The 27801-nt window shown below is 37.9% G+C and overlaps 1 protein-coding gene across 4 annotated transcripts; it reads right to left on the bottom strand.

Annotated features, from left to right (window-relative positions):
* Positions 1–5786: 5786 nt before the first annotated feature.
* Positions 5787–27401, bottom strand: PCF11 (PCF11 cleavage and polyadenylation factor subunit; the record flags this gene model as incomplete). 4 transcript variants are annotated; one of them, XM_084236891.1, is made up of 16 exons in its annotated part: positions 5787–6056; positions 6921–6956; positions 7466–7558; positions 7903–8058; positions 8553–8736; positions 10278–10383; positions 10849–10968; positions 13803–13902; positions 15743–17292; positions 17819–18302; positions 18410–18590; positions 19000–20117; positions 20977–21171; positions 21526–21714; positions 23493–23618; positions 27210–27401. In XM_084236891.1, the coding sequence occupies 16 exons, from the start codon at positions 27399–27401 to the stop codon at positions 5841–5843; spliced, it is 5046 nt and encodes a 1681-aa protein (XP_084093017.1). In that variant the 3' UTR covers positions 5787–5840. The 4 variants fall into 4 exon arrangements, with proteins under 4 accessions (XP_084093017.1, XP_084093018.1, XP_084093019.1 ...); XM_084236892.1 differs by having other exon boundaries at positions 10278–10380; XM_084236893.1 differs by having other exon boundaries at positions 18212–18302.
* Positions 27402–27801: the final 400 nt, after the last annotated feature.

The raw sequence follows: 27801 nt of genomic DNA, 5'->3' as shown, positions 1-27801 counted from the left end.
AAAATAAAATTGGTGGTAAGCTAGTAGTGAAAGGAAGCTTTCTTAACTAGATAAAAGATACCGACTGACCAAGAATAACATACTTAGTGTCATCCAGGTATTGTTCCTAAAATGAGCATTGTTCTGATAATTTTGTATCGGTGTAATTATAAGCAAGACAAGAAAGATGTGAGATTGAAGTGAGATTAAGACAGACAGTGTTATCATTTGCCTAGAAAATCTAAGAGAACTAATCTAAGGGAAATATTTTAAAATACTAGAATAAAGAGTTAAGATAATAGCTGTCAGAGCAATGTACAAAATTTAGATGTTATAAACTTAATAATTTAAAGGAAACTTATTAGCTGCAACAGTGAGCTGTTGTAGTGATAACACTTTCAAAAAATGGACAAAACTGTAAGAAAAGGCCATAAAACTTCATTTATGGATGAAGATTCAAATAAGTGGAAAGACACATTGTGTCCTTATGTGTGTAGGATCAGTTTTTTAGAGAAATGATTCTCCTCAGGCTATAAATTCGTTGCATTTCAAGTAAAAATTCTCAATTTTTAGTGGAGATTTATCAAGGTGATTTTAAAGTTTATCTAAAAAAAAAAAATGTAAGATTAACCAACGCATTAAAACAACTAAGGAGGATTTATCACAGTACCGTGGGGACTGTAAAGCTCTTAAGTTTTTAAAACAGGTTGGTATTAGACATACCAGTGGAACAAACTGGAATCCAGAAGTAACTCCATGAATACGTTTATCGTACAGGAGGTCTTTCAAATAGAAGAAAATAGAGTAAAATTGTTTTACAAATCTTAGAAAGGCCTTCCTCAGCAAGACAGACCCCAGAGGCTGCTGTGCAAAAGCTTTATAAACATTTAAAAGGCAACAAGATATGTTACCATAAAGTGAGACCAGAGATAGACTTAATGTTTTATTATTTTAAATTTTTCAGTTAGAAAGTAATTGAATAGGAAAATGAACAAAAATGTTTTAAATAGTAAGAGCAAAATAAGGATACTTACAGTTGAGAGAGTGCTATTTGCACTTCACATTGATAAAATCAACTGAAAGTTTATAGGTAATACATGTTGGAAGAGGTTAGGTAAACAAAGCACTCTGAAGACCGTGCTGGTGAGAGACGAAATTGATATGATCCTTGAAGGACAATATGGTAGTTTTGAAATCTTAATGTACGTTACCTTGGACCAAGCAACTATCCAGTTGCAAAATCATCAGTAATTTGCTCAGTTGTATGTAATGGGATAGTTACTGCAACATTTTGTAAATAATTAGAAACTTGAATAGTCATCAGTGAAAGAAAGGTGTGACATGAACTGTTACACAGTGGAAATGCCAGCATGCATGTGTCAATGTGGAGAATGTAAGGTATAGTGAAGGAAAAAAGGCAACGTGATAGGTGTGATCTCAATTTCTCAATTATTTTCTGCAAGAATTTTTTTCAAAATTTGGGACGGATCACCAAAGTGTTAATTCGGTGGTTACATGAAAGAGAAGATAAAAGACTATTTTCTATACTTTCGATTTTTAAACTTTTTTAAATTCTACCCTAAATAAAAATATAGCAGCACAGGAAAACACACAGTGACAAAGCAAGATAATTTTAAGAGAGTATGAGCCAGGAAAGATTCAGAGGCTAAGAAAAGCACACTGGTTTTGGCAAGGAGTCATGGATAATACTCAGGAGAGCAATTTTAATGAAATTGTCAACGTGTAAAAACTAGGTTGCACAGGATTACAAGGTAAGTGAGAGACTATGAAGGAAGTTTCTCAAATGAGAAGTTTCAGAACATAGACTGAAGTGGGCATCTCAGCATTTCAGAGTATCTGCACCCCTATAGATAGAAGGCCTAAGGTTCCGATTAATTAAACTAGTCCTCTTCTACATTCCTACCAAAGAGGAGTGATAAACCAGCATTTTGCACCTAGTTCTTCAGGAGGGAGCAGGGCCAACACCAGGCCAAAAACTGGATTAAGTGGATTTCAGTAACCATTACTATTTTTTGCCTATGAACTTCTTACTAGGTGTTCTTGCCTCCCCCTTCCGCTACCCCTGCTTCAAGGTACACTTCCGAATCCTCACTATGGCATCGCCAAAGGTGTTTTTGACTCAAAACTTGCTCTTTCCTATCTGCCCTTTGTTTTCAGGGAGTTGACTCTATGAGATTAGAAAACTTCCTGTTCCTACAATGGTTAGCCTTTGTTAACAGCATCCTTATTTTCCATTTCTACTAGAATATAGTCAGCTAAATCTTTCCACTTGTAGACATGATTCGAGGTCTGCTTATATTTTCCTGAAATTATAAGCCTCTCAGAGCATTTTAAGCACTAACTAGTCCATAAAGAAAACCAACCAGTTATTCTGAGGGCTGCTCATTCCTAATTTGGAACTGTCTAGAAAATTTCCCCAGGACAACCACATCTTGCAGCAATCCATTAAGAGAAAAAGATACTCCTAACCACCTCTGTCTTCTGCTTTCCACAGGAAAGCTAATTAACCCCATAATACAGCCTTCTGGAACTCTTACTTGTATGTTAGATGAGTAAGCCCCATCTGGATGTTAACCAGAGTCCACATTTTGTTTTGTGGTTATTATCTCTGAAATGATTGGTCCCCTCAGCTTAAGTGAAATTATTAATGGAGAAAGCAGCAGTCAAGGAAAACGTAGTGGGCCCAGTTTGTGTTGTGCAAAGTTTGAGTGGAGAAACACTCCTTTATTCCTAGGGCTGAAAGTTCTGAGGACTTTTGCGGTTTCGGTATTCAGTGTTTGTTATAGAATCTTGCTGAGTATTCTTTTTTTTTTCTTTTTTTTTAAAGATTTATTTATTTATTTATACAAGCACTGGGTACAGTCAGAAGCACGGGATGGCGAGAGAATTCACCAGAGCAGAGAGCAGAGCAGAGCAGGCAGACTGACGAAGTACACTGCTGAGGGGAGCAGCGGGCAGCAGGAGAGGTCTGCGCGCCATGTGGGACCCTCCTCCAGTGGCCAGGGAGCAGCTGGGGATCGAACTGGCGCTGCAGAGGCTGCGGGCAGCTTTGCAACCCACCGCGAAACCGCTGCGCCACTGGGGAGGCCCTGAGTATTCTTTACTAATACGGAAGTTTTCTTCTTAGTTTGCTCTATTTTAATGAAGTGATGGGGTGCTGGGGGAGAAAAAAAAAGGAGAAGACTAGAATCTGGAATTCTGGCATAGGTTAAGCTATTACATGAGAATTTTAATTTTTTATATATATAATTAGGTTATTTTCCTCAAAACTTACTTTTAGCTGAGTAACAGATTGCTTTAATATTGATATTTTCCAGAACATGAAAGTTGGAAGTTTTAAGTAAGTGAATTGATGTTGAAATCAGGACATAGTAAAGTATGAGCAGCGAAGTTTCTGAACTTAGGAAATCTACAGTGTTCATTTCATTTTCACAAATTTCAACTGTTGAAGTCAGGGTTCCATCTTTTCTGAAACAACTTTGGCTTTCTTTGCTGCACTACCCTATGTACATAACTAGTTCTCATTCCCAGTGTTCTATGGGTGACTGTTAACCTGTTCATCTTTTGGGGGCTGAACTTCAATGTCATTGTTGAACAGATCAATCTGGCTGTTCACTAGAACCTGCTGTGGGGCTCCTTAACCATTGGAGGTGTCCATGAGTAACAAATGCTGGATGAGACTAGAGATAGTCTGCTCTTAACATTTGCTGTGATTCCAACCAAAGGAAAATGAGGGCGGTGGCCTAGATCACTACCTATCCTTTTCCTGTCTTCCCCTTCCCCCCCTTCATTCCAACTGTTCGCCTCAGGCGGGAGACAGACCAAAATGCTCTTCCCCCATTCCCAAGTGAATTGTGTTACGGATAATCTTTCCAGCTCTTAAGACTTCAACCTGTCTCTGGTGAGCTTTTCACTTACGTGGTAGTGTCTTTCCTATTTGTCCTGTTCTAACTACAATTTAATCTCTACGTTTAAGTGTAACGAATAGCTCTTACTGTTGTTCTCTCACCTGTACAACCTGTTACAACTGACACCAGCACTCAGATTCAACTGTTCTTCAGTCAGTAAGTAGTTCGGGGATATTTCCCATGGCAGGTTTTCTTATTTCAATAGTGCTACTTTCTCGCCTGCCCACCTACAACTCTTTCCCTTTGACCCTCCCTTCTCGCTCTGTATTTGGTACACTTGTAGTTTTGTATGCTGCCTTTTCATTTGTCACCTTTAAGCATTTTATAAAAGCTATGGATGGCCTCCCCAGAAAAAGGCACAAGAGGAAAATTTCGCCTACATTTTTGGACGCCAACCCTAGCATTTCTTCCATGACAGTGTCCACATGTTAATTTTAGCTATTACATAATGGTGTTGAATGATTTAAATGCGGAAGATAACCACTTTTCCTGAACCTCAGTAGCATTTGATAATCTCTAAATTTTATTCATGTGATATTAAAAAAAAAACCTCTTAGATGCAGATGGGATGTCACTTCTGTTTACAATTTCTAGTGGCACTCTGGTCATCAGTGTAATACAAAGCTCCTTAGCATGACCAAACTGGCCAAAATTAATTTTTGAAAACAAGTTTTCAAGCCTTTAATTGTAGAAAAAGTATGAATATGAAGCAAAGCCAAGTTTAATTCTCGTTTGACAACTTTTTAAGTGGATTTAAGTTCAAATTTTCATCTAAACTAGACATACAAGCATTACTTTTGTTAAGTACCAGAAGAAAATGTGTGAAAAGCTACCCAATGCCTACTACATACTAAACACTCAACAAAGTATGACTTTTACTATTTTATATGCCTACCCCCCTCTTCCAGTAGCAAAGATTGCATCCCATGTACCTGGCTCATAGAAGGTGCCAAGTACATGTTTTAAAGAACAAAGTTATAAAAGGACATGGAAAACATTTGCACTCTAAAGCCACTCAAGAAATAAAGAGAAACAAGCACAGTTTCTTCATTCTGTTTATTACATGTATGAATATTAACATCTCATGGTATCCATCTAATTCAATCAAAACCAAAGAAAAAAGATTAAACCATGTTTCAAATGAACATTCTTACAGATTCCCCTGTAACTGCATTAAATCATTTGACAATTTGAAAAATGTCATTAAAAAAAAAAAAATCACCTTTAGTACTTAAATATATTTGTTAATCGTTTGATGGCATCAGTGTCCAAGAATAAAAGTTGCTTCATTAGATACTTTTCAAAAATGAACATCTGGATGGTTTTCTATAGCTGGAGATAGATAGATATATATATATATATTATGTATATATAAATGCAAATATGTCCTATTTCGTTTTTAAAAACGTCAAATTTGGCTTTTCTATTGAGAAAAGTCCTGCAGTGCTCTCACAACTCCCTTTTGAAGGATAAAACTAACTTCAGACTTTGTTTCTTTAATCATGGGAATCTACTAGGAAAAAAAAAAAATTCTTGGTTGTTTAATTCCATTTTCACCCAATAAAAAGTACAGAAACACTGTCTTTATTTGATGGTGTGCATAAATATTACACTCCATGGATAGCAAAAATATTTTTTATTTATAATTTACAGTTTCACAAGTGAAAATCGTACATTTTTACACATACAATTTCATTTCGTTAAATTTGCACACATCTACAGAACTTTCACACAACAAGCACCTGAAACTCTGCAGGCAGTAGGAAATGCAAATACTAAAATGTATTTATTAACCAAATGATAGCTGAAGGCCCTGCCTCAGCTAGACAATTTATATAGAGATATGTCTATATATACATAAAAAAAATTCTTCACCTTCTAGATCCAACAGCAGCTTTTTTAAAAAAGAAAAACATACCTTTGTCATTTTATTTAAACTGACTCGACTGTATCATTTTCTGTTTTAATTTCAGTGGGTGTTGCTATGCTTTCCTCTATACAAGCTGGTGGGGTATCAATCTGTTCTTCCTTAACTTGGAGACTTTCACAGGGTTCCTGCAATTCGTTTTTGACAATGTTCAACATAATGTTCAAGGGGTTTTCAACTGGTGTCTTGCTGGGAGATGGCGTACAATCAAATGAAGATGTCTACAAAATTAAAAGCCCTATAGTAAGTACTCGTTAAAGTACAAAAATACCACATTAAATGACATTCAGTTTTGTAAGAACTATCTGGGCAAAGAAACAGAACAAAAGCAATTAAAACAGCCTATACTTCCTAACGAAACATGCCATAAAAAAAAAACAGCCAAATAAAATGTATATTGCTCATTTAATAGATTCTCAGCAATGGGCTGAGCCAAGAAAAGCAGTAACCAATATAAAGCCAAAAGAAGGTGGTTAGACATGCTTCTATATTAAACTCCACATAGATGGTGACCCTACATAAAACTGGGGTTTTGGTAGCTAACCTAACCCTATGAGAATTTTTTAAACTCCCACAAACCATCCAAACATCCAAGTCTAATCTTACTCAGCTCCTCCAAATTGCCCCTTGAGCCCAGGAAACGAATCTCTGAAAGTGAATGTGTCCCATTCTTTGAAAAGTGATTGCTCTGCAGAATGACTGATGCCTTTTTCAGATCCCACATGCACTCATTTACAGCTTATTCCCATATTAAATGGCTGAGTTGAGTGTATAAAGGAAAAATAAGCAGTCAGTGCTAGAAACCTATTCCCGTTGTGACCCTAAATTCAGTTTCCCTCACATTCTCTTATGTCCAGTCCTCTAGTAAAAGACACAACCCTCAAGTAGACAGAAGCAGGAATGACACAGAAATTTCAAATTCGTATTTTTTACATCTTTCCATAACACAGAGGCCATAGTATCAGATCCTATCAATACAGTATTAGCAATGGTGAACTAGTCTGTCAAAACAAAAGTGTATCATTAAAATGACAATAGTGCTGAAAAGAAAACAAGATTAATGTAAATGAGAACAAAAAACTTACATTTTGATAATCTTCATAACATGATGGATGATAAATCTGAAGGAAAAAAAATAGGGTTTCACATGCATTTTCATTTCTAAAGGGCTATTCTGATACAGTTTTTAAATATAAACTAGAAAATACCGCTATCTTTGGAAAGGTAACAAAAATTACTTGGTTACAAAAATAAATAAAAAATATTCATCCTGATTTCTCTCTGAACTTTTATACTGTTAGTTTAATATGTTTTCAAGACAGTTCTTGATGATAAAATATAAATTCAGAATCAGAATTCATAATAAAAATCCCACGGTTAGGCAGAGAGACAACTAGATTCATGAGACCTAATCATGGGTTATCATGAACCACTTACACAAGCTCGTGTATGAGCATGGACACACGATTGCTAAGGTCCTTGCCGACTCACATACTGTGTGACTCTAAAGTCCAATGCCTTTCTTCCTAACACCAAAAAACAAAAATAACATTTCCTTTCGGTGGGTAAGCTATCCCTACCAAAAAATATTTTTAAAAAACCTTAACGCTTGTAAAGAATTGCCAGTTACCTTTCCATCTACTCTAATAGCGTTTTTCAAATGCCACTCCTCCTCCTCTTCGTCCCAGTATTGTTCAAATTGTTCTTGACAGATTTCACAACTCTAAAATAGAACCGCATAACATGAAATTCACATAACAGAACACAGTGTATCCCATTAAAAATAGACAAACATTTTAAGTGGAGAAAGGAATTTAAGGTTTTCTGAAAGTTTAAACAATGTTTAATATATAATACAGATACAAAATAAATGCTAAGGATTTTGCAATCTTCCATGCAAAAATAATTAAGGGCTCCTGTTTTTAGTCATTTATATTATGTAACTACAAAATTGAAGAGTGAAACTTAAAATCACTTAAAAAGGGATGTAAATGAACTCGTATGTTCATGATTATTCACTTACAGGTAGGGGTAGAGTAGAGGCACAAAATTTACATTCTTTCTTACCTCAACTGACCCAGCCGGCCCAGCAGGTACACTTTGGAACTCCTTTTCTTTAGCAGCCTCCTGAGTTTTAAGCACAACTTCCTCATGCACCTTTTCAAAAAACTGGCTCTTTGCACGTTCTTCCAGATCAGCTATTTCCTCAAATTCTATCCAGTCCTTAAAAGGAGTTTATTTAAACATGTTATTTTTCATCTGTTTCTCAACTTTTACTGCACATCCACATTTAAAGGTTATGAGTGCATTCTTCCACAATGTTTTATCATGTAAAAATCATACTTTCACTCTTCAAGTGCCATTATTAACAAGCATAAAGCAACTGTTCAACATAATGAATAATTAAGATCCTATCCTATTGTTAATTTGCTATTACACTAGAGTTACGACTACAAATTTAAATTTCACATACACAATTTTTTACTAAAAAAGTCATAGAACCTTGGAAATTCAGAGCTAGAAGAAACTTGTGTCCTATTCTAATCTCAATAGAAAGCAAATACATAACATTCAAATTTATTTTAAAATCTTTTTAAATTGTATAAAGTCAAATTTCATTCAGAATGGTCACAAGTTAGCTCAGCAATTATTTAAAGTAATATACATTTAGAATGAGATAACTTACAGACTAAAAGATAGTTCAATTGATTACTTACTGTTAGACTGTAATACCAACGTCTGTGAGTGACTTTTCTGCTAACATCTTTTTCGGTTCTATTTTGCCGATAATGCCAATCCAAGTGATCTGCGTATACATCTGTCTGTGATGTGGTAAACCTCATTCCACAAGAATAACACTGAATACCAGTGTAGAGTCGATTTATAACACTATCATAACGTCTATTTTGAAAAACAAAGAAATAATCTTTAGTTTTGAAATAAAGAGGTTTTATGGTCTTTTCAAAAAAGGCAATTACAAATATTCCAGCTTTTCACAATTATGTGACAAAATAATGTTTCAGTCAAAAATTGGTTACAGTGGCTAACAAGCCAAAGATCAACATTATTCTCTAATAGTACATCACTGACCAGTTTTTCTTAACTTTGGTGAATGTTGGAACATAGAGCTTTATCCTTGCACTGATAGGACTAGCTAAAAATGGAATGATCTACTAGTTAACAATAGTTGGCCTATTCTTAGAATCACTATCAAGATGGACTCTGAAGATATGGCAGAAAAATTAGATTTTAACCTTTCCAGATTTGTGGAGTTCTGAATAACTCAACTGCCCAACTCTGGTCCTAAAGAACAGAGAAAGAAGTATAGAAGAAATACCGGTACTATGGATAACTGAGAAGATAAAAACTAGAAGGTTAATGAGAAACACTGCTCTCCCTATTTAAAAAGAAATACATATACAGACCAAGTTAACGAACAGAGCAGTTACTAATTCCAAGATAAATTAAGAACTGTAAAATAAAGCACACTGTACTAGTACTCTGAACACCAACAAACAAAATAAATACTTAGGGCCTTCCCTGGTGGCGCAAGGGGTTAAGGTGCAGTACTATAAAGCTTTCGGCAGCAGCCACTGCAACACAAGTTTGATCCCCGGCCAGGGAGGTGACCCACATGGCGCAGCAGACCTTGCCTGTCTCGCCCACTGCTCCCCTCAGCAGTATATTTCGGTCCTTCTGCCTGTTCTGTTCCCTACTCTGTCTCTGGTGAATCCTCTCACCCCCTCCCCAATACCTCTGGCCTGTACCCCAGCTCTTGTTATAGTTTTTTTAAAAAAGTCCATTTCATAATCAATACTTGAAAAAAAATATTTAGTCATATTAATGCTTAATGATTTAATTCTCTGAAAAAATTGTGACTTTAAAAGTAAAAGTACCCATAAGAATATAACAAATCCATCAAGTAGCTTTAAGTGGTTTTTACATAAGCAATAGAAAATTATGAAGTGATATGTACCACGTCAATAGTAGTTATCAGTAAAGTGAGAATTATAGTTAATTTTCTTGATTTTATTTGTATTTTCCAATGATTATGCATTATTTATAAAACAAAATAGATTTAAAAAATTTTTTAACCCAGGACTACAACAAAAATCTCATTTCTTCAAAAGCCTAAGACTATCCATAGAGAAAAAAATGAAGAGGAAATGAAAATTAAAAAGGAAGATGGGTGATTATCAACACCTAATATTTAAAGTCCCTTTACTTGAAAAGCCAAATATTTATTTTAAAAAATACAAATTCAGGGTGGCCTTCTGGCCTAAATTCTTGTGTAGCCGGCATAATTTAAAAAGGGATTTAAAAGCAGATACACTAAATATTGAAACAGTGAAGATAAGATGAATAGTATTGACAATAATGTCCAGTATTAGTTATTGCCCCGTTAACCTTAGAAAAATTATGAAGAAAATTAAATTACATACTGTTTCAATTCTTCTATTGTAAAATTGGTAAGATCTGGAACATCTTGATCTTCATTTTGATCCTCCTCCTCTTCAGGGGGAGGCTGAGCAGCAACTTCATTTACTTCTTCAAATGAAAAGAAATACAAATTTCTCAATACCATGTATTCTTTATATCAGAACACTAGAGTGTTATAAGCATATAGAGTACCTTCTCTATTCAGTGCTTCTGATCTTACATTTAATGGCAAAGGAATCTAATACAGTTTTTACCTTGATAAATGATAGACCTGATCTCTCAAAAGTTGATCTTAATGAAATTTTACTTCATCAACATTCATAGAACAACTAGCAAAGATCTGCCATGATATGATACTTGCAGGAATATGATTAATTGGAACAATGTTCTCTATAAAAGTAATAGTTTCATCTGAGAAAATTTAAAATAATTTCATTATAAACCTGTTATTTTATTTTCAATAAACAAAAAGTATACCTAAGAATTCAATTATATGAACTTTTATCATATCATTATATCATCATACATCTTCATAACTAAGTACTGTTAGATGAAGTATAGAACCCTACTTACGTGTTGTAGCTGAATCAGGCTGGGACAATTTGAGAATTCCTGTTTTCAGCAGTTTTGAAAATAATTCATTTACATCCACCTGACTGAGATGATTATCAGGATATGCCTTGGGAAGGGCTCCTTGGGAAAAAATATCACTCTTAAATTGAAAGTAAAACTTAACAATGCAAAATAGACTAAGCATTTTCCAAAGTTTTCTGCAAGACTCATCAAACAATGAATTTGACAAAATATTAAGAATGAGTGTAACTATCTTGATAGTTCCTGTAAGTTTTCATTTAAGTCAGCAAGTTACCAACTGATAAAAATATATTCTAGGACAAATACTGAAAACAAATGCTAAAAAGCACTAGTATTTTACAAAGATACAGGCATTATCTAAAATAAGTCAGTATTACCCGCTTCTGCCTAATTAAATCCTTGCTAAAGAGAAGCAGAAAGCCTCACATCCTCTCCCCTCTACAATGCGTCACCACCTCTAGCACTAACTTCTAATTTTCTATGCCTCACCTTCTAACCGTATTGGGGAAGGGAAATATTTCTTAGCAGAGATTTCTAGGGAAAAAAAAAAAATCCTGAAAGCCTATGTAAAAGTCCTCCTGTCCCCTGATAATCACCTACCACAAGTGAACTAATGCAGGGAGATGAGTCATGTGACTCAAGTATGATCACCTCTCTGACCTTTGCTGCATTACTCCCTTGGTAAGCAGCTCAGATTTTGTTGAGCAAATGTCAAGACTGACTAAAGCTTCAAAGATTTGAATACATGAGATAACAATTTCATCGGTGAAGACTCAATTACATATTTTGCTAAGCACTATTCTAATGAGTACAATTTCCTAATTCAGCTATAAAAACAATATTTTAATACATGTTCATGTCCCTACTATGCATCTCAGTATACCTCTAGAAAAGTTCTGAATCAATAAAAATTCCTCTTCATGACATAAATTCAATTTGCATCTACAATACACACAATCCCTGCCCTTAAACACTATATACTCCACACAATCTAAACAGCGCCTTGTATACAATTAATGTGTCTAGAAAAGATGTCTGAATAAATCACCCTCAATCGCTAATTATAGTAATATTCACGCTAGTTTAACGTTTATATTTCATTAGAATTAACTGTATGTCTAAGAGTCATAACTAGCTATTCCCATTGTTTCAGGCAATCAAGTTTAGCAATCAAGAGCATGAACTGTGGGATCAGAGTCCTGGGCTATAACTAGAAATTCCACTTTCAAGGTGTCCAAAATGATCAAGTTAGTATCTGTGCCTCAGTTTCCTTTATATGGAGAAGGATAATAATAATTGTTCCTAGTTAAGGTTGTTATATTTTTAAGGCACTGAAGCATTTGTTTGTGGAAAAAAAGTCAATAGATCCTGCTCTTAGGAAGGATGAACTTTATTAAATTCACCCAAACACAACACCTACCATACAGCAAATGATCAACATACGCCTGACTAAAAAGCATTTTTACTATTAGTAAATGGGTGCTTTTACTTTCAGAGAAGAAACCTTGAGATCAGCCGAATACAGACACTGAATACTTTGCAAATCACTTAAAAACAAGTATAACTTGAAGAAGGTATGCATACCTAACATACATTCAATACTCCTCCCCACCAAATCCATTAATAAATATCCACCCCAGGGGAGTAAGATGTGATTTCCTCTGGGACAATACTATGTCCTGTAAATACAAGCAACGACAAGCAACTTAAGGTTGTAAAACAAAATATGCAGATTTTTTAATATTATCTAACACAAAAAGGGAAATCTGCAATTTTTACACCTTATCATGCCACCAAGCTCAATATAACAACTCCTCTACTAAATAAGAAAACTGATTTCTAAAGGAACATACACAAATACAGCATTTACGAGATGCACAGTGCTTCTACACATACTATCTTGTCATAAGGGAAGGTTCCCTTCCCTCTTCTTCTGTCAATAAACTAAATCCCAAAGACAGTATTTGCCCTGCCCACCCAACTAAAACTAACCAATAAAGTAGCTGAGTGTAGATTCCAACCCTGGCCTTCTGACTTTAGATCTCAAGAAGTTTTCAAATTAACTGAATAAATTTCTTGTGCTAATGGGCAGATAAAGCATAAACTAGAGCTCAGCGAGGACTTTCCTAGTTTATAAGCTTTGGAAAACCCCCCAAATGTGTAAACTGAGTAACATCACACTAGACCATATGTCTGAAAATGGATGTTTTAAGAAAAAAATAAAGTCCAGTATGATTTTGGTTGATTGGGCTATAACTTTGCGGCAGTCAAGTTCAACAATCAAGAGGATGAATTAGGAACTCATTAAGTTATTTTATAAATGACCATAATTTATTCTGTTCCCATTTTTCCTGTATTTCATAAAGCTAAAATTCATTTTTAAAGCCCTCGTATCTAATATTGCTATCTGTAACGACACAGGTATGCCTCGCCCCACAGTAACAAGGCTCTTCTCCAGAGACCTGGCTTGGGGGTCAACAGTTTTTTTTTTTTTCCACTTCTCTTTTAACACATTCTGTACAATTGTTATTTGTTCATAAAGACATATAAAGAAATCAACTTTATAAAGCACTCTTTCTGGATTTAACTAATGTTTACTGAATCACCACATATACATACACACGAAACAAAAACCCTAATATTTGTGATGTTTCTCGTTTCATTCTATTTTCACACAATTGTCACAGAGGAAGGCTTCCTTCCCTCTTTTTTATAGTCCACAAATCCTAGCTACCGATCTCTAGTTGTAAAGAGGACCAATATGAATTCACATCAACAATGTAAGTAACTCAGAAAGGGAACAAAAACACTGCAGCCAGATTAAATTTCTCAAATTGTACAGGCCCTCTCAAAGTCCTCATTCTATAAAATTGACAAGATTCAACAAAAGAGTAATTGTCTTCTGAAAAACACAAAGTTGAGAAAGTACATACCTGAAGGATTCTGAACAAATGCCCCAGGATTTTGTGGATGAACTGGTAAAAACTGTTGTCCTTGGCCAAATGCTACTGGCTGAGCAACACCAGTCAAAACCTTTAATAAGAAAAAGCATGGTTTTAAGACTATCCTTCCAATAATTTAAGAGAAAATTAAACATTTTCATATCCATGAAAATATTCATAGATATCACAAGGCCAGTTCCTATGATAGCATTTTCTAATGTAACTTGACTGGGTAGTTCACGACTAGGCTTTCTACAAACAGGAACAATATCTTCCCTTATCTGTTTCACAGAGTTATAAGGAACTGATAAATGGGTGTGAAGCTTCTTGGTAGCCAATTAGCTACATGACCTTACACAAATCACTTCACCTTGCTGGAGCTTTCCCTAATTTTACAAGCAGAAGAAATGACATCCTGTACAAGACACAAGAATGTATGAAAAGCAAAGCTGAGACCAGATCACCTGACCAAACTCCTATCCACAGATGTCAAAAATCTGGTTTAACTAGCAATCTGAACTCCTCTGTGATTATCCTGCTTGACCATCATACTTTGGGTTATAAAGATTAGACAAGACATCAAAGGGAATGTTAAAAAAGCAAAACAATCATGAAACAAGTACAACAGAGGAATTACCAAATATAAATACTGTATTTGTAGTCCAGAGAGAGGTAGGACTTCTACATGTTGCTGTCATGTGAGTAAATACCATTAGCCTTAAGTCACTATCCACAGGAACTTTCAGTAGTATGTTTACGTAATAAAAAATGAGACCAATTCTTTATAATGTAGGAACAAGACCAAGTAAGTCCTATTCTAGTATATCTGTCAATCAATATTATCACTTAAGAACAAACAATAAAGTAAATCTAGACAGGTCAATTAGTTTTTCAAGCCACTGGATAGGAACAGAAGACTGCTTTCTAACAACAATGCTTACTACAGGCTTTAAAATTCTTTCAACAATGCTTACTACACGCTTTAAAATTCTTTCATCTTGTTCTTATTTTTTTTTTACATGCAATGTTACTAGTATGAAATGAGTGCGTCTTAGTAAGAAAGTGTCAGCATCTAAATTTAAAAAGTAAACACAACCTAGAATTTCAACAGGCAAGCAAAGGTCATCAGTAAATGTCAACTGAATTAATCCCAAATTGTAAGCACATTACTTTAAAATTATTTCAACATGCATTTTAAAATGTATGCAGAACAAGTACAAAAAAATTTATCAACAAATTGACTGTACATGTTGAGATGATGTAATAAATATTTGGGGAGCAAGGTGCAAGGTTGCTGTGTTGACGTTAATGTCAAAAAACTGAATGTGACTGGAATGACTAGAAAAGTGAAGAGTAGGAAAAGAGGAAGAGACTGTGTAGTATGGAAAGGCTGACATTCTTATTTAACTGAGGCGAAGGAAGCTCTTAAAAAACAATCTAAAAAATTCTCTGGGTTTATTACAGCTTATTGGGGCGCAATACTTCCATAATGTTGCAGAAGTCTATGAAACGCAACTGTTATATAAACATTACTGGCTTTGACGCCAAAAACAAAAGCAAAACAGAACGGGGAAAGCGAGTATAGAGGAAATCTGTCTTACAACTCAATTTTGTTGTGAACCGAAATACTCTAAAAAATAGTCTATTTAAAAGCCAAAAACATTTAAAAAGCGTGAATGCCCATGATAGAAAGAAACGAGACTGAGAGTGAGAGATCTCTCTGGATCCTGGAAGAGCTGAAACTGATTTTGGATTTAAATTGCAATTTTCATCCCACATGGCTAGCACACGGGTTTTGGAGTATATTAAAAACTTCCCAATCTAGACAGTAAGTAAGCTATTCCCCGGAAACCTTTCTCAAACCCTAGAAACATTAAAAAAATAGTTCCTATCTATGTACATTATTATTAGAATAACTACAACAGACATACCTGTTGTGATGTCTGAAGATTTCCTACTGTTATTGGAGCAGGTAAATTGCCAAAGTTTCCAAACTGAGAACTCTGAAGATTCTTTTCATCAAAATAATGTCCAGAAGCTCTGTTAAGGGGATTTGAGAAACTCTGGTTTCCAGGACCATGTGGCCCATTAAAATTTGGTCCTTGAGGTGAATCAAATAATTGTTCAGGTCTTTGGAACTGTATTCCTTGGGATGGGGCATTAAAAGCATTACCAGGCGGATCGTTATACGGCCCAGTCTGATTGAAAGACACCGACTCAAGCCTTTGTGAAGGATGATTGTCAAATCGTGAGCCTTGGAGACCAAGAGGAATATCAAATCTTGATGCTTGCTGGTGTTGTGGACCATCAAATCTTTGAGGCACACCATCAAATCTTGGTTGAACCTGCTGTCCAGGAGGTCCATCAAATCTCTGAGGGCCTGGCTGACCAGTTCTTTCAAATCTAGGACCTGGCTGACCGTGTAATCCATCAAATCTTGGCAAAAGTGATGGCTGACCTGGCTGCCCATCAAACCTTAAAGCATGACAACCTTCAAATCTTGGACCACCTTGACCCAGAGGTCCTTCAATTCTCAGGCCTCCTGGTACAGATGGGCCCTCAAACCTCATTCCACCTCCTTGTTGGACTAAAGGTCCTTCAAACCTGATACCAACCCCTGGTTGACCATGTGGCCCCTCAAACCTAAGTTGATTATGTTGTCCTTCAAACCTCATGCCAGCGACTGACTGACCATGAGGACCCTCAAACCTCATTCCGACACCCTGCTGGAGCAAAGGACCCTCAAATCTGATTCCACCTGCTGGCTGACCATGAGGTCCATCAAACCTAATTGCAGCCCCTGATGGACCATGACCCCCCTCAAATCTAAGTCCACCTACAGGTTGACCTCGGGGATTATCAAATCTAAGTCCACTCACAGGTTGACCATGCGGTCCCTCAAACCTTAGACTACCCACAGGTTGACCCCGGTGTCCCTCAAATCTGAGCCCACCCACAGGCTGGCCCCCTGGTCCTTCGAATCGCAAACCACCTGCAGATCCCTCAAACCTCAGACCAGGTGAACCTTCAAACCGAAAACCTCCTCCTCCTCCTTGACCAATTGGTCCCTCAAACCGCAGAGGTGCCCCTACTGGTCCTGGAGGACCTTCAAATCTCAAAGGACACCCACCTCCTAACTGACCTTGTGGTCCTTCAAATCTCAAAGGGCCACCTCCCCCCATTTGTCCTGGTGACCCATCAAACCGAAGAGAACCTGGTGCAGGAGGTCCATCAATTCTAGGGCTTAATTTATTAGGTCCTTCAAAAATCATCTTGGCTGGGCCATCTCTTGTGACTGATGGCCTACCGGGTCCATCAAATAACGGTCTGTCTTCAGCTAAAGCCGTAAGTCGCTGATTTGTATCACGGCCGGCAAATCTTGGTGCTGGACTGTCTACAAATGGTTTATCTGAATCTTCGTATCTAGGACGCTTAAGTGGAAAACGATCATTGAATGGTGATCTCTGCTCTTCTCGTACACCTTTTAAAAAGAAAAAAAAAAGTTATTTTTCCTAAATCTAAATTTGTAACAATTACTTTAAAACGTCTTTCTATATTCATGTAAATATTTATCGAAAAATATACGTAACTATTTCATTTTATTAGAGGGGAGGGAAGAGACAGACAGCAGCAGCAAAGAGGATGCCCACAATAGTCAAAAACACCTGGGCAAAAAAAAAAACCCATTCTGTCAACTTACTATTTTGAGAGCAAGTTATTTAACCTCCCTGGTCTCGATTCCTATCTACAAAGTGGGGATATAATGTATATTTTGTGATGATTAAATCTGATTACATACTTAAAGAACCTAGTCAAGTACCTAACATAGAGTTAGCCTTAGAAATATTAGCTCCCTTCCCTTCCCTGTGAGGGAAAAACAATGAAACCAAACAACAACAAAAAAAAAAAAACCGGAAGTGTGAACAAAAATCCATCCCCACTTAGCTGGTTCATTTTCCCTTCACTGCTGTGATTCAATAGGTACAATCTGATTTAACTTTTTCTACCTTTAGCAGAGACTTGCTCGTCATGTCTTCTCCGGCCCTCATGGGGTGAAAGATTCTCAGCATAAGTACGACTCCCAGAAATAGGAGAAAGACGTCTTGCTCTTTCACTAAATTGTTCTTTTCTGTCAAACTGTGCTCCACTATTCCTACTTGCATGTTTACTTTTGGATGGCTCACATTCTATTCCAGACAACAAGGCATCAGTCAAAGGGTAGTCAAAAATATCAGGATCTAAGAGATCAAGTCTTGGAAATGAATGCTGAACCTGTGTCCTTTTCAGTTTTGCTTTATGTTCATAGTAGGTTAATTCAGCATCAGATAAGAGAGGTTTCTTTTTTAATCCACCTTTATTTTCTTCTGTAGGACTATCCCGTACATTGCATCTATGTTTACCTTCTTGATACTGAAATAGCTGTCGAATTTGATGCACAACAACAAGGAACTCATCCTGTGTAATTTCACCAGATGCTAAACGTTCACTCGTCTGCATAGGGGTGATAAAAGGAAATCAAGTATTTTAAATATAAAAAGTACTTAACAAAAAAACTTTGACAAAGGAAAGTAATGATTAAATGGGATCATTGTAACTACCTTTTGAAGTAATTCTCTCTTGCTTGCAAGAGTTAATTCTTTAGGAATCTGAAGATTGGCATCTACACTTAATCGATGCTGCTGCTTTGGGGCTCGAGGTGACAAGATTCCTTTTGCACTTGACCAGCTTTCCCTGTGCCTTAGATGAGGAGATTTACTATGTTCATCACCTTGTTGTAAGCTGAAACCATAAAAGCAGTATGTTACTCCCTAAAATGTTTTACATACTCAGGACTGTATTTAAAAATCCCTTTAAAAGGATAGTTTAAATGAATATATAACCATAAAAGTAATTAAATCGTTAAGAGCCTAAGATCTGAAGTCAGGAAAATCAAATATGAATTCTGATTCTTGCATGTCCTGGATGTACAGCCTTAGGTAGCTTAGTTAACCTTTCTAAACTTCAGTTTCCTTATCTGTAAAATAGGAATAATAATTGTACTTAAACCCACAGGGCCATAAGACTCAAATGGGAACATAAAGCACTAATTATAGCACCTCATAAACACTTTCAAACATTTTATAATGAACATTGTATTCCTAAGTGTACTTATTCTCTTACTTGATTATGAATAAAATTAACAGCCTACCTTTTATTTTCTTCCCAACCAGATTTCCATCTTTTGGCCGACTTGGAACTTTGCCAGTTTTCTACATTTTCCTTTGGTTCAGGGCCTGACTTTGTCGAATGCTGATTTGCAGTTTCCTGTGGCCGTTCCTCTTCCGCCTTCTTTATTCGCCTTGGATCGCGAACATCCTGCTTCGTGCTTCTCTTAGTATTTCTTTCCTCCCTAGAAGGTAATGGAAACTCTTCCATGTGTGACTGCTTAACTCCTGACTGGCGAATCTTTCCAGCTTTGGGTGTTAAAGTTGGAGACATACTCCTTTGCCTTCGTTTAGGTGACCGCCTGTCTCTCCTCTTTGGAGAATGTATAATTGGTGATCGAGACTTGGGTGATCTCGATCTTGATCGCTTTCTCGTACTCGATCTCCCTGGTTTCGTGCCCTGTTTTTCAGATTCTTCTGTTACCGTGTCCTGTTTTTGTACAATGCCATTGATGATTTTATTTCTACTTCCAATTAGTCTGTGTTCAGATGATTTCATGTGTTCATCTTTATCCTTTTTTTCTGCAGTTTTTCTCTTCTCTTTTACATCATCGTCTTTGTTATCAGTCTTATCCTGCAGATGTTTTTTTAATCTTGGATCTCTTTTGCTCATATCAGATACCCTTGCACTTTCAGATTCTTGATTTTTCAAGTCTTTTGTGTGGGATAATTTGTTTTTCAAGGGTGATGGTGATTTAGATTTAGACTTAGATTTAGAATCTAACTGGTCAAGTTCTTTCTTGGTTATTTTTTCACCTGATTTACTTTTTTCTTGCTTGGATGAATTTAATTTTTCAGACGGTACAGTTTTACTTGTCTTAATATCAGACTGGTTCACTGTGTTCATTAGGAAATCTTTCCTGTGACTTTGATCTTTTCCATGAGAAGAATGTTGACTCATTCTATTAAGACGGGGATCCCGGTTAGTTCCTTTCAGATCCTGAATTTGTAAGGATGGGCCTGGACGGCTTTTCTCAGGTTGCACAGGAACCTGATGGGGAGTTTTAACTGCCATAGGGGGAATTTGTGGAACATGTAATTTAGATGGTGCAGATCCAGGACCTAAGCTGGCTGTCTCTTGCTGAACACTAAGTGAAACCGCCTGAAATACAAAGTAAATGTTCAAGTTAATATTGAAAAACACAGACTATTTGTAAAAAAAAAATAAATAAAATAAATAAACCGAATAATTTGTCAATAAATTCATTTATTCAGTACTTTACATTATATGCTTCTAATGTTTAAGTGGTGATTAAAATGAAAAAGTCTGTACTTATGTGGCCTGTTACTTCATACTTATCCTTTAATTTGGGGTTTTATAACATAACCTCTAGGTAGAACGGGGGAAAAAAAATCCTCCTTCATACTAATTATTCAAAATTGTAAGCCAGATTGCTACTAAGAAACTGCTAATACACTATCTACACAAGAGTCAGAGTCATTCCAACTAAACTGTCATAAAATTTAGCACCTCCCTAAGCAGCATTGGTTAACAGATAAGCTCTATGCTAAGTTAAATAACTCAGTACCCAAGGTCATCCATGCATAGAAGAAATATGTAATCTTCCTGGCCTCCTAAAATTTTGTGGTAACTTTTTTTGTAGACTTCTAGGAACCGATTTCTGTTTATGAAGTGTAAGTTTGCAAAACAATCGAGAAAATGCAAACTCATTCACAACATACCTGCCATCCTGAGTATTAAGTGCACAGGATAAAATCATTAACAAAGCTAAGGTGCTATCTTACCGCAATTTAGAAAACGATTTGAAAGGAAATGCCGTACAATTAATAATAAACGGAGCTTTACAACAGATAGAAAAATTGGTCTAATATGCCATAATTTGCAAAAAAAAAGGGATAACATTAAAATATTAATAAATTTCAAATACTAAACAATTACTTCTGTATCAGAACACAAAATTAAAATGTTTCAAATACATTTAGCTGGTAACTCTACTTACCAGTTGTGCCTTCGCTTGCTCTAGCTCCAGCTCCAGCTTTTTCTGCTGAAGTTCTAACAACTGCTTTTGTTTGGCCAGCAACTGCTGCCTTATTAGTTGTTCTTGGGTAAGATTTTTTTGTATATCAGGAACAATTGGAGGAGTAGAGATGCTAGGGGAACTGACCACTGTGCCAGGTGTTGAAGGCTCTTCAGGCTATAAGAAAAAGTACTTTGTTAAAGATAATATAGCTACAAAGGAAACTGAGGAGGAACTAAAATCATCAGCTTATCTTTCGAAACACACTATCCATGATCTTAAATGGTCAGTCAGATTAAAGGCACAGAGAAAAATGTTCAGAAATTTATAAAACCAAAATCAATGCATTGTGTAATGCAAAAATAAGAGCACATTTTTAAACATACTAGCAATCTGAGATGTGGGGGGGAAAAAAATGTTTTAGCTACAACGATTCAACATAAGTTACCCAGTATTTCTTTCAGGCAGAAATTTTAGAGAAGTCAAAATTTGACACTTAAATAATTAAATACCATTCAGATTAAAACTTACCGATTTATTTAAAAACTTAGGATTCACATGGATACTAGAAGTATTCACATTGGGGGGCAGAGGTTTAATAGGCCAAGCAGGATCTAACGAATTGACTCTGACATCCAGGGCATAAAGTTTCTTCAAAGGGAATATTTCATCCCATGTGGAACGTAATTTAAATAAACTTTTTCTAGTATTTTCATCCACCTAGAACAACAGAACAATTCTATGGCTTGTTATGTTACTATAAAATGTTTTATATATCAAATACATAGCCGTATAAATCTGTTCTTCACATACAGCAGTACATCACTCAGTTTACATGCATACAACAGTAATAATTTGAAAGTATATTTGGTTTACAAATATAAAAATTAATTTCACCATCAAAAAATTAGAAAAACCATAACCTAGCCATCAAAACAAACAAGTCTGTATTTTTAAAGGCATAAAATGTTTCCCAATTTTAGGGCTTCAAATGTTACTTACTCGGGACAAAAATGTAAAACTACTAGAAATTAGTTAACCTGGTGGCTAGAATGTTCTAATTTACTTACATGGTAGTACAAACTTATCTCACTAATCAACCTGCTGTTTTCTGTGGCATGGAAGTCACCTTAATAACTGAAATTCACAAGCTCTTACCCCACTGGTGAGCATTAGTTTTATGTAACTTATCCACTAAGGACAGGCTGTTTTTTTTAATTAGCCACCAGAGAAACCAAGTACTTGGGAAACTGAATTAGATTTTAACTTCAGAATAGTAAAGCCTTGATTATGTTCAGGTCTTTGTGCAATAATTTAATACAAAGTCATTTTCATCAACTATGTTTAGACTCAGTCAGATTCAGAAAGTTAATCAACCAAACACCCAACCAACTGAATTTGAACATACTGAAACTAAGAAGTTGGTTTAACTCCTCAACTTGTAGAATGAAGACTTTCCCCCCCGACTATAGCCTTAAGAAGTATTTAGCAAAGATCTACAATATACACTATTAACAAACTCCTTAATACAATTTTAAAAAACAACTTTCCAAATTTCTTCTGGATATACTTACTTAGCAGTATTTCTTAAGAACTAAATGGGGAAAAAATAAAACGGTAACTATACATTTTCTGTTCTAATAAACAAGTAAAATCTGATACTGTATGTTCTTTCAAAATATTCCCAATTCTCCAAGTCTGACCACTGTGGTATCTCCAGATACAACAGGTGCACCCACTAAAATATAAAGCTACCAGCAAATTTTCATGTTAGGGAAAAAATCTTTAAACCTAAATATCTTACAAATGCCTTTTTGTTTGGTTATGGAAAAGTCTAACAGGAAAAAAATGACTTCAGCAAATCCCTTATCTTCCTCAACATCACACTGTATTAGCCAAACTACCAGATACAATGTATGCAAGGAATTACAATCTCCAGGTATAGAAACAAACAAGGCTTTCTCCCAAATACCTAGAGTAAGGAAGTATATTCAAAGTAACCTTAAGCAATTAACTAGTTCACCATTCACACAAGCCTAGAATGTTCACATAAAATACACAAATGAACAAAGTAACGAGACATTTCCAGGGGAAAACAAACGCACAAAAGCCTCAGGTATCAATCATTGGGTTGAGAAACAACAGAGGATAGAGCTACCCCCCCCCCAACCACCCAAGAGTCAACATCCTAACATCAGAAACCTAAACACTGAAATTTGAAGCATTCTTGGTAAGTTTCAAATCTTGTCACACCTCGTTCTAGTAATGGAACAGCTCTTCTAATATACAAACTAACTGAATTAACCTAAAAGCAAACACCTCTTTCTGGATATCGTTTAAACCCTTAGAATCTGTTTCAAAAATCTTAACATAAACCACTAACTTAAACATGGCACTTGATTTTCACCACCCAAGAAAACCCAACACAAAGACAAATATTTATTTAGTCAGGAACACATTTTTTTAAAAATTCAAAATATTTCTAAATGCATATATACCTTTTCAAACACACAAATAAATGTTGCAACTAGATTTTTAGTAAAGGCAGTGAGATACTCTCTTCCAACGTTTTTCACGATAGAATCCATTAGGTACATAACGGGAAGCTTCTCTGAGGAAGGAGCCTGAAGTAATAAAAAGAAACTGAGAAGTTTAGTATAATGAATTATTACCAAAGAATTACTTTTTAAAGTGAGTTTTTAAACCTACAATACAGACCTCTATTTTCGTTGACACTAAAGATTTTTGATTAATCTTTATGAGACTTAAGTGTTCAATCAAGGTCTCATCTTTCAATGACCTTTAGTGGAGTACACAAAATAACCTCAGAATTACCAGACAGAAAAACGGTAATCTCTGGTACACTCATTTAACACTCAATGGAATTTCAGATTCATATGGTAAAAAGACCTGTGTTTTAAGTAGGAAAAAAAAAGGGGGGGGGGATTATTTTCTGCAATCCAAGTGTAAGTTCTGTGACCAGTACTAATTTAGAAGGGTGTGCCTAGATTTAATGTAGCAAATTTTCAAACTTCTGGCAGAGAGCCTAATTTTCACAGGCGTATTTTATATGTTAAAATCTATGAAGCTTTTGTTACCTGTCACATCATTAGGACTACGTCTCTATAACGCAATGAACAAAGAAATCAAGTATACTTCACATAGGAAGTTAATGGGAAAAATCTTTTAAACTGCACATGAACATGCAGGAAGATGCAAGTTGTTACTGATACAAGAAAAACTGGATGGAGCAGCCGCTGAGTCAGGTAAGTCAGGTTGAACTTGACTCTGGAAACCAGGATTTGTTCTGAAGATTTTCTTCACAGCACCGACTCTCCGTTGAGACATTTTTCCTCTGACATGCACAAACCAGGGGTTCTAAATTTGTGCAATGTCAGCGTGGTGATGCTGACACAGGTGGCCCTTTCCAAAGCAAAGCAACGTTGCCCCAGTTCAACTGCAATGCCTACCCATCACTGGCTTTTAGAGGCACAGCAAGTTTCCAGAAAGCATCAGCAGGTTCACAGACTTGTTGAGGAGCAGTAAGACACACCACATAAACTGTTAACTCCAACACCACAGGAGGCACCCGGGATTTAAAAAAAAAAAAAAAAAAAAATTCCCCCTTTACCCATCCCATGTGTATAGGAATCGTAACCCTGAACATTCACCCACAGCTACCTGTAGCCAGGGTAGGTTCACAGTTCTGCAGTACACAATGCCACCATAGTTCACAAAACCAGTCGCCCAGACAAGTGTGTGGAAGTGCTCTTGCTTCTGTTAAAACCTTTACAACCAGTTGGCTAAGGGAACCTTTGAATAACTTTGTATGAAAGTTTTCTTTCACAGTACTAATAAAATGGTTCACAAGGCCACTGTATGTGGGTAATCTATTAAGTACCAACACGTCAAATGCTTTATTGCTGTGTCTTTCTCTTACCATGTCATGTTTCATACCATTTTAGTCATTGTTGTACTCATGGAGATAAACAGGCTCTCTTTAAAACCAAAATCTGTTCAGTACACTAATTTATTGTACAATTAAGTGAATTCTTATATGTAATATTTTCCTGCTACTGCTGCCTCATGGGAGGAATTCAAATTAGGTGTGAATCCCTAAGTTTAGGAATACCGAGATGCCAGAGAATAAGGACACAAACATTTCTCTCCAGAAACACAAAACCAAGCCAGTTTGCTACCAAGTGACAGAAAACCCCTCCCCTCACCCTCACCCCAACCCTGATTAAGATCATTTCCCCCAAGTGACTTAAAACATCTTTTCCTCAACCTGGCTTTACAAAAATAACCAGGAAACGTGTACCAAAAAAAATTGCAGCTTTTACCAGCAAAGGGTCCATCTATTTTCACCGCTCCGTGTAGCCATACACAAATACAAGTTTTAATGTGGTCACACAGTCAGCATTTCGTTTTCACTTCCCGTAGTTCTTCTGGATCCATTAACAAACAGCAAGGAAACTTTTGAGTGACACCCTGAGCTGCTCAATCTTAGGCTCTGTGGAGTATTAGTAACCCCCAAAATACAAGTAATTAATTTTAAAAAATCAATGTTATTTCTTTAAATGCAAGTGCAGTTTTAGTTTTTCAAAAAGGAATTCGATGTCAAGTTCAGCCTTCGACAAGGCAAAAACTAAGTTTTAAGGTCCAACATGTTTGTGGTAGCAATTAAAAAAAATGTTGCGTATGAGGAATGCTTCCTTTTGAAATCTCATAAAGAACAAGAGCTGTATCACACAGATATTCAGAGGAAAAGATGAATGAAAACTTGGATTTTAGCTGTCAGACTTAGCATGACAAACTTGTCGGGGCCCGTAAAAAAAGAAAAAAAAAAAAAAGCCCTACTTTTTGTCCTCTTTACATTAAAGACTGAAAGGACCACCAGACACCGTGTGGCTCGTGCACAGATTTACCCAAGAGTGGCTGGAACCTAAGAATGAACCCAAGTCACTTAAAGACTTTTGTTTAAAACACACAACCACGTAGATAAAAATAAGTCTTGGAAACAGATTCTACACCTTACAAAGGTAAATAAAAAAGACAAGTACATATTTTATATGTTTTATTCACAAATTTTATAATACCAGTCACACATTTCAAAACCATTTATTAAGAGTCAGACCACTCAGTTTTACACTAGACAGAAAACGCCTCTAAACAATAAATTGGTGGTTGTTGTCAAAGTGGCCTTTTAAAAGGGGTTCACTCTGCTAAGAGGAGGCTCGTCCTGATTACTTTCGATCGCTAACAACTAGAAACAGCTACACCGTGAGGACAGCTTGAAAAATAACTGACAGCGTCACGCGGGGGCTCGAGGCGCGCCCGGCGCTAGGAACAGTGACTCGGCCGGAGGGACAGACCCCGCGCCCGCGGAGCAGGGGCCGGGAGAAGAGGGTGGCAGAGGACCACTGGCCAGGGGAGAAGGAAAGGCACGTCTTCGCTATCAGGGAAGGGAAGAAAAAAAGAGAGAAGGAAGAGGAGGAGGGACTGAACTTCTCAAAAAAAAAAAAAAAAAAAAAAACCACCAGCGCTGGCTACCCGGAGGGCCGGCCCCCACCTACGGGCCGGCTCCGCTCGCCCTCCCCCACCGCCCACACCCCGCCCTCGCCCCCGCTGCCCGGCCTCGGGGGCACCTCAGCCCCGCAGAGCGGAGAGGGCGGCTGACGGGCGCGGGCAGCTGCCCGGCCGGCGAGCGCTCGGCTCCCCGCGCGTCATGTGCTCGCGGCGCCATGTTGGGCTCCGAGCGGGCGGCCGCTCCCGGGCCGCGGCCCTGCTCCCACCCCCCGCAGCTCGCTCCCAGGTCCCCCTTCACCTCCTTCCAACCCACGGGGCGCGGGCACCCAAAGGGGCATCCTGGGGCGGGGGGGCCACGGGGGCCCGGGGAGGCCGCTCCCCACCTTCCCGGGGGGGGGGGTCGTCAAACGGCTTTAGCTCTTCCTTCCCCGCCCGCGCACGGCTCCGGGCCCCCCCGGGGGTCCCTGCAGGGGTGTCGGGGTCCGCACCGCGGGGGCCGCGCGGGGCGCCCCCCTCCTCCTCCCCCCGCGCCCTCCCGCGGCCCACGCCCGCAGCCAGGCCGGAGCCGAGCCCGGGCGGCGGGGGTTGGAGGGGGACGCGCCCCCCGGGTGGAAGCGAGACCTGGGGCGAGGCTGGCCCTGCGCAGGGGAACGAGAAGAATAGGAGGCTGCGGGGTGTATAAAAACCTTGGCGGTTTGGGCCTCGATGAGAGAGACGATCTCCTTGGCGAAGGGCAGGTTCTCCTCGGCTAGAATGGTCAGCATATTGATGTGCGGTTTGCTATTGAAGGTCAGGTCTTCCAGGGACGACTGATAATCCCGGCAGGCGTCCTCCCGGGCCCCCGCAGCCCCGGCCTCGGCCGGCGTCTGCTCTGACATTGCGCCGCGGCCCCGCCGAGGCCCCGCCGACCGACGCCGCTCTCGCGCCCGCCTCCCTGCCGACGCCTCTTCCTCGCCCGGGGCTCGGGCTGCGCCTCACCACATGCCGACCGCGGAGGGGGGGTGGGGGACGACACGGGGGGACCCTCGGGTGGGAAACGCCGCCGTCTCAGGGGTGCGCTCCGTCCACTTCCAGCCGCCCCGGGAGCTTCTTTCTCCACAGACACAAAATGGCGGCGGCAGCGGCGGCTCCAGCTCCGAAAATGTCTGTGTTCCCAACCGCTGCGTCGTGCGAAATGAGCCAGGGGAGGGGAGAGGTGCGGTAAAGGGGCGGGGCCGCGAACGAGCCCGCACGCGATTGGTTCGCCGTGCCGCGTCACAGGCCCCGCCCCCGGCCCTT

This window comes from Talpa europaea (genome assembly GCF_964194135.1).
Source record: "Talpa europaea genome assembly, chromosome: 1".
In the NCBI taxonomy this organism is placed as follows: Eukaryota; Metazoa; Chordata; class Mammalia; order Eulipotyphla; family Talpidae; genus Talpa; species Talpa europaea.
Note: the sequence above shows the minus strand (reverse complement) of the source record. Positions and strands in the feature narration are given on the sequence as shown.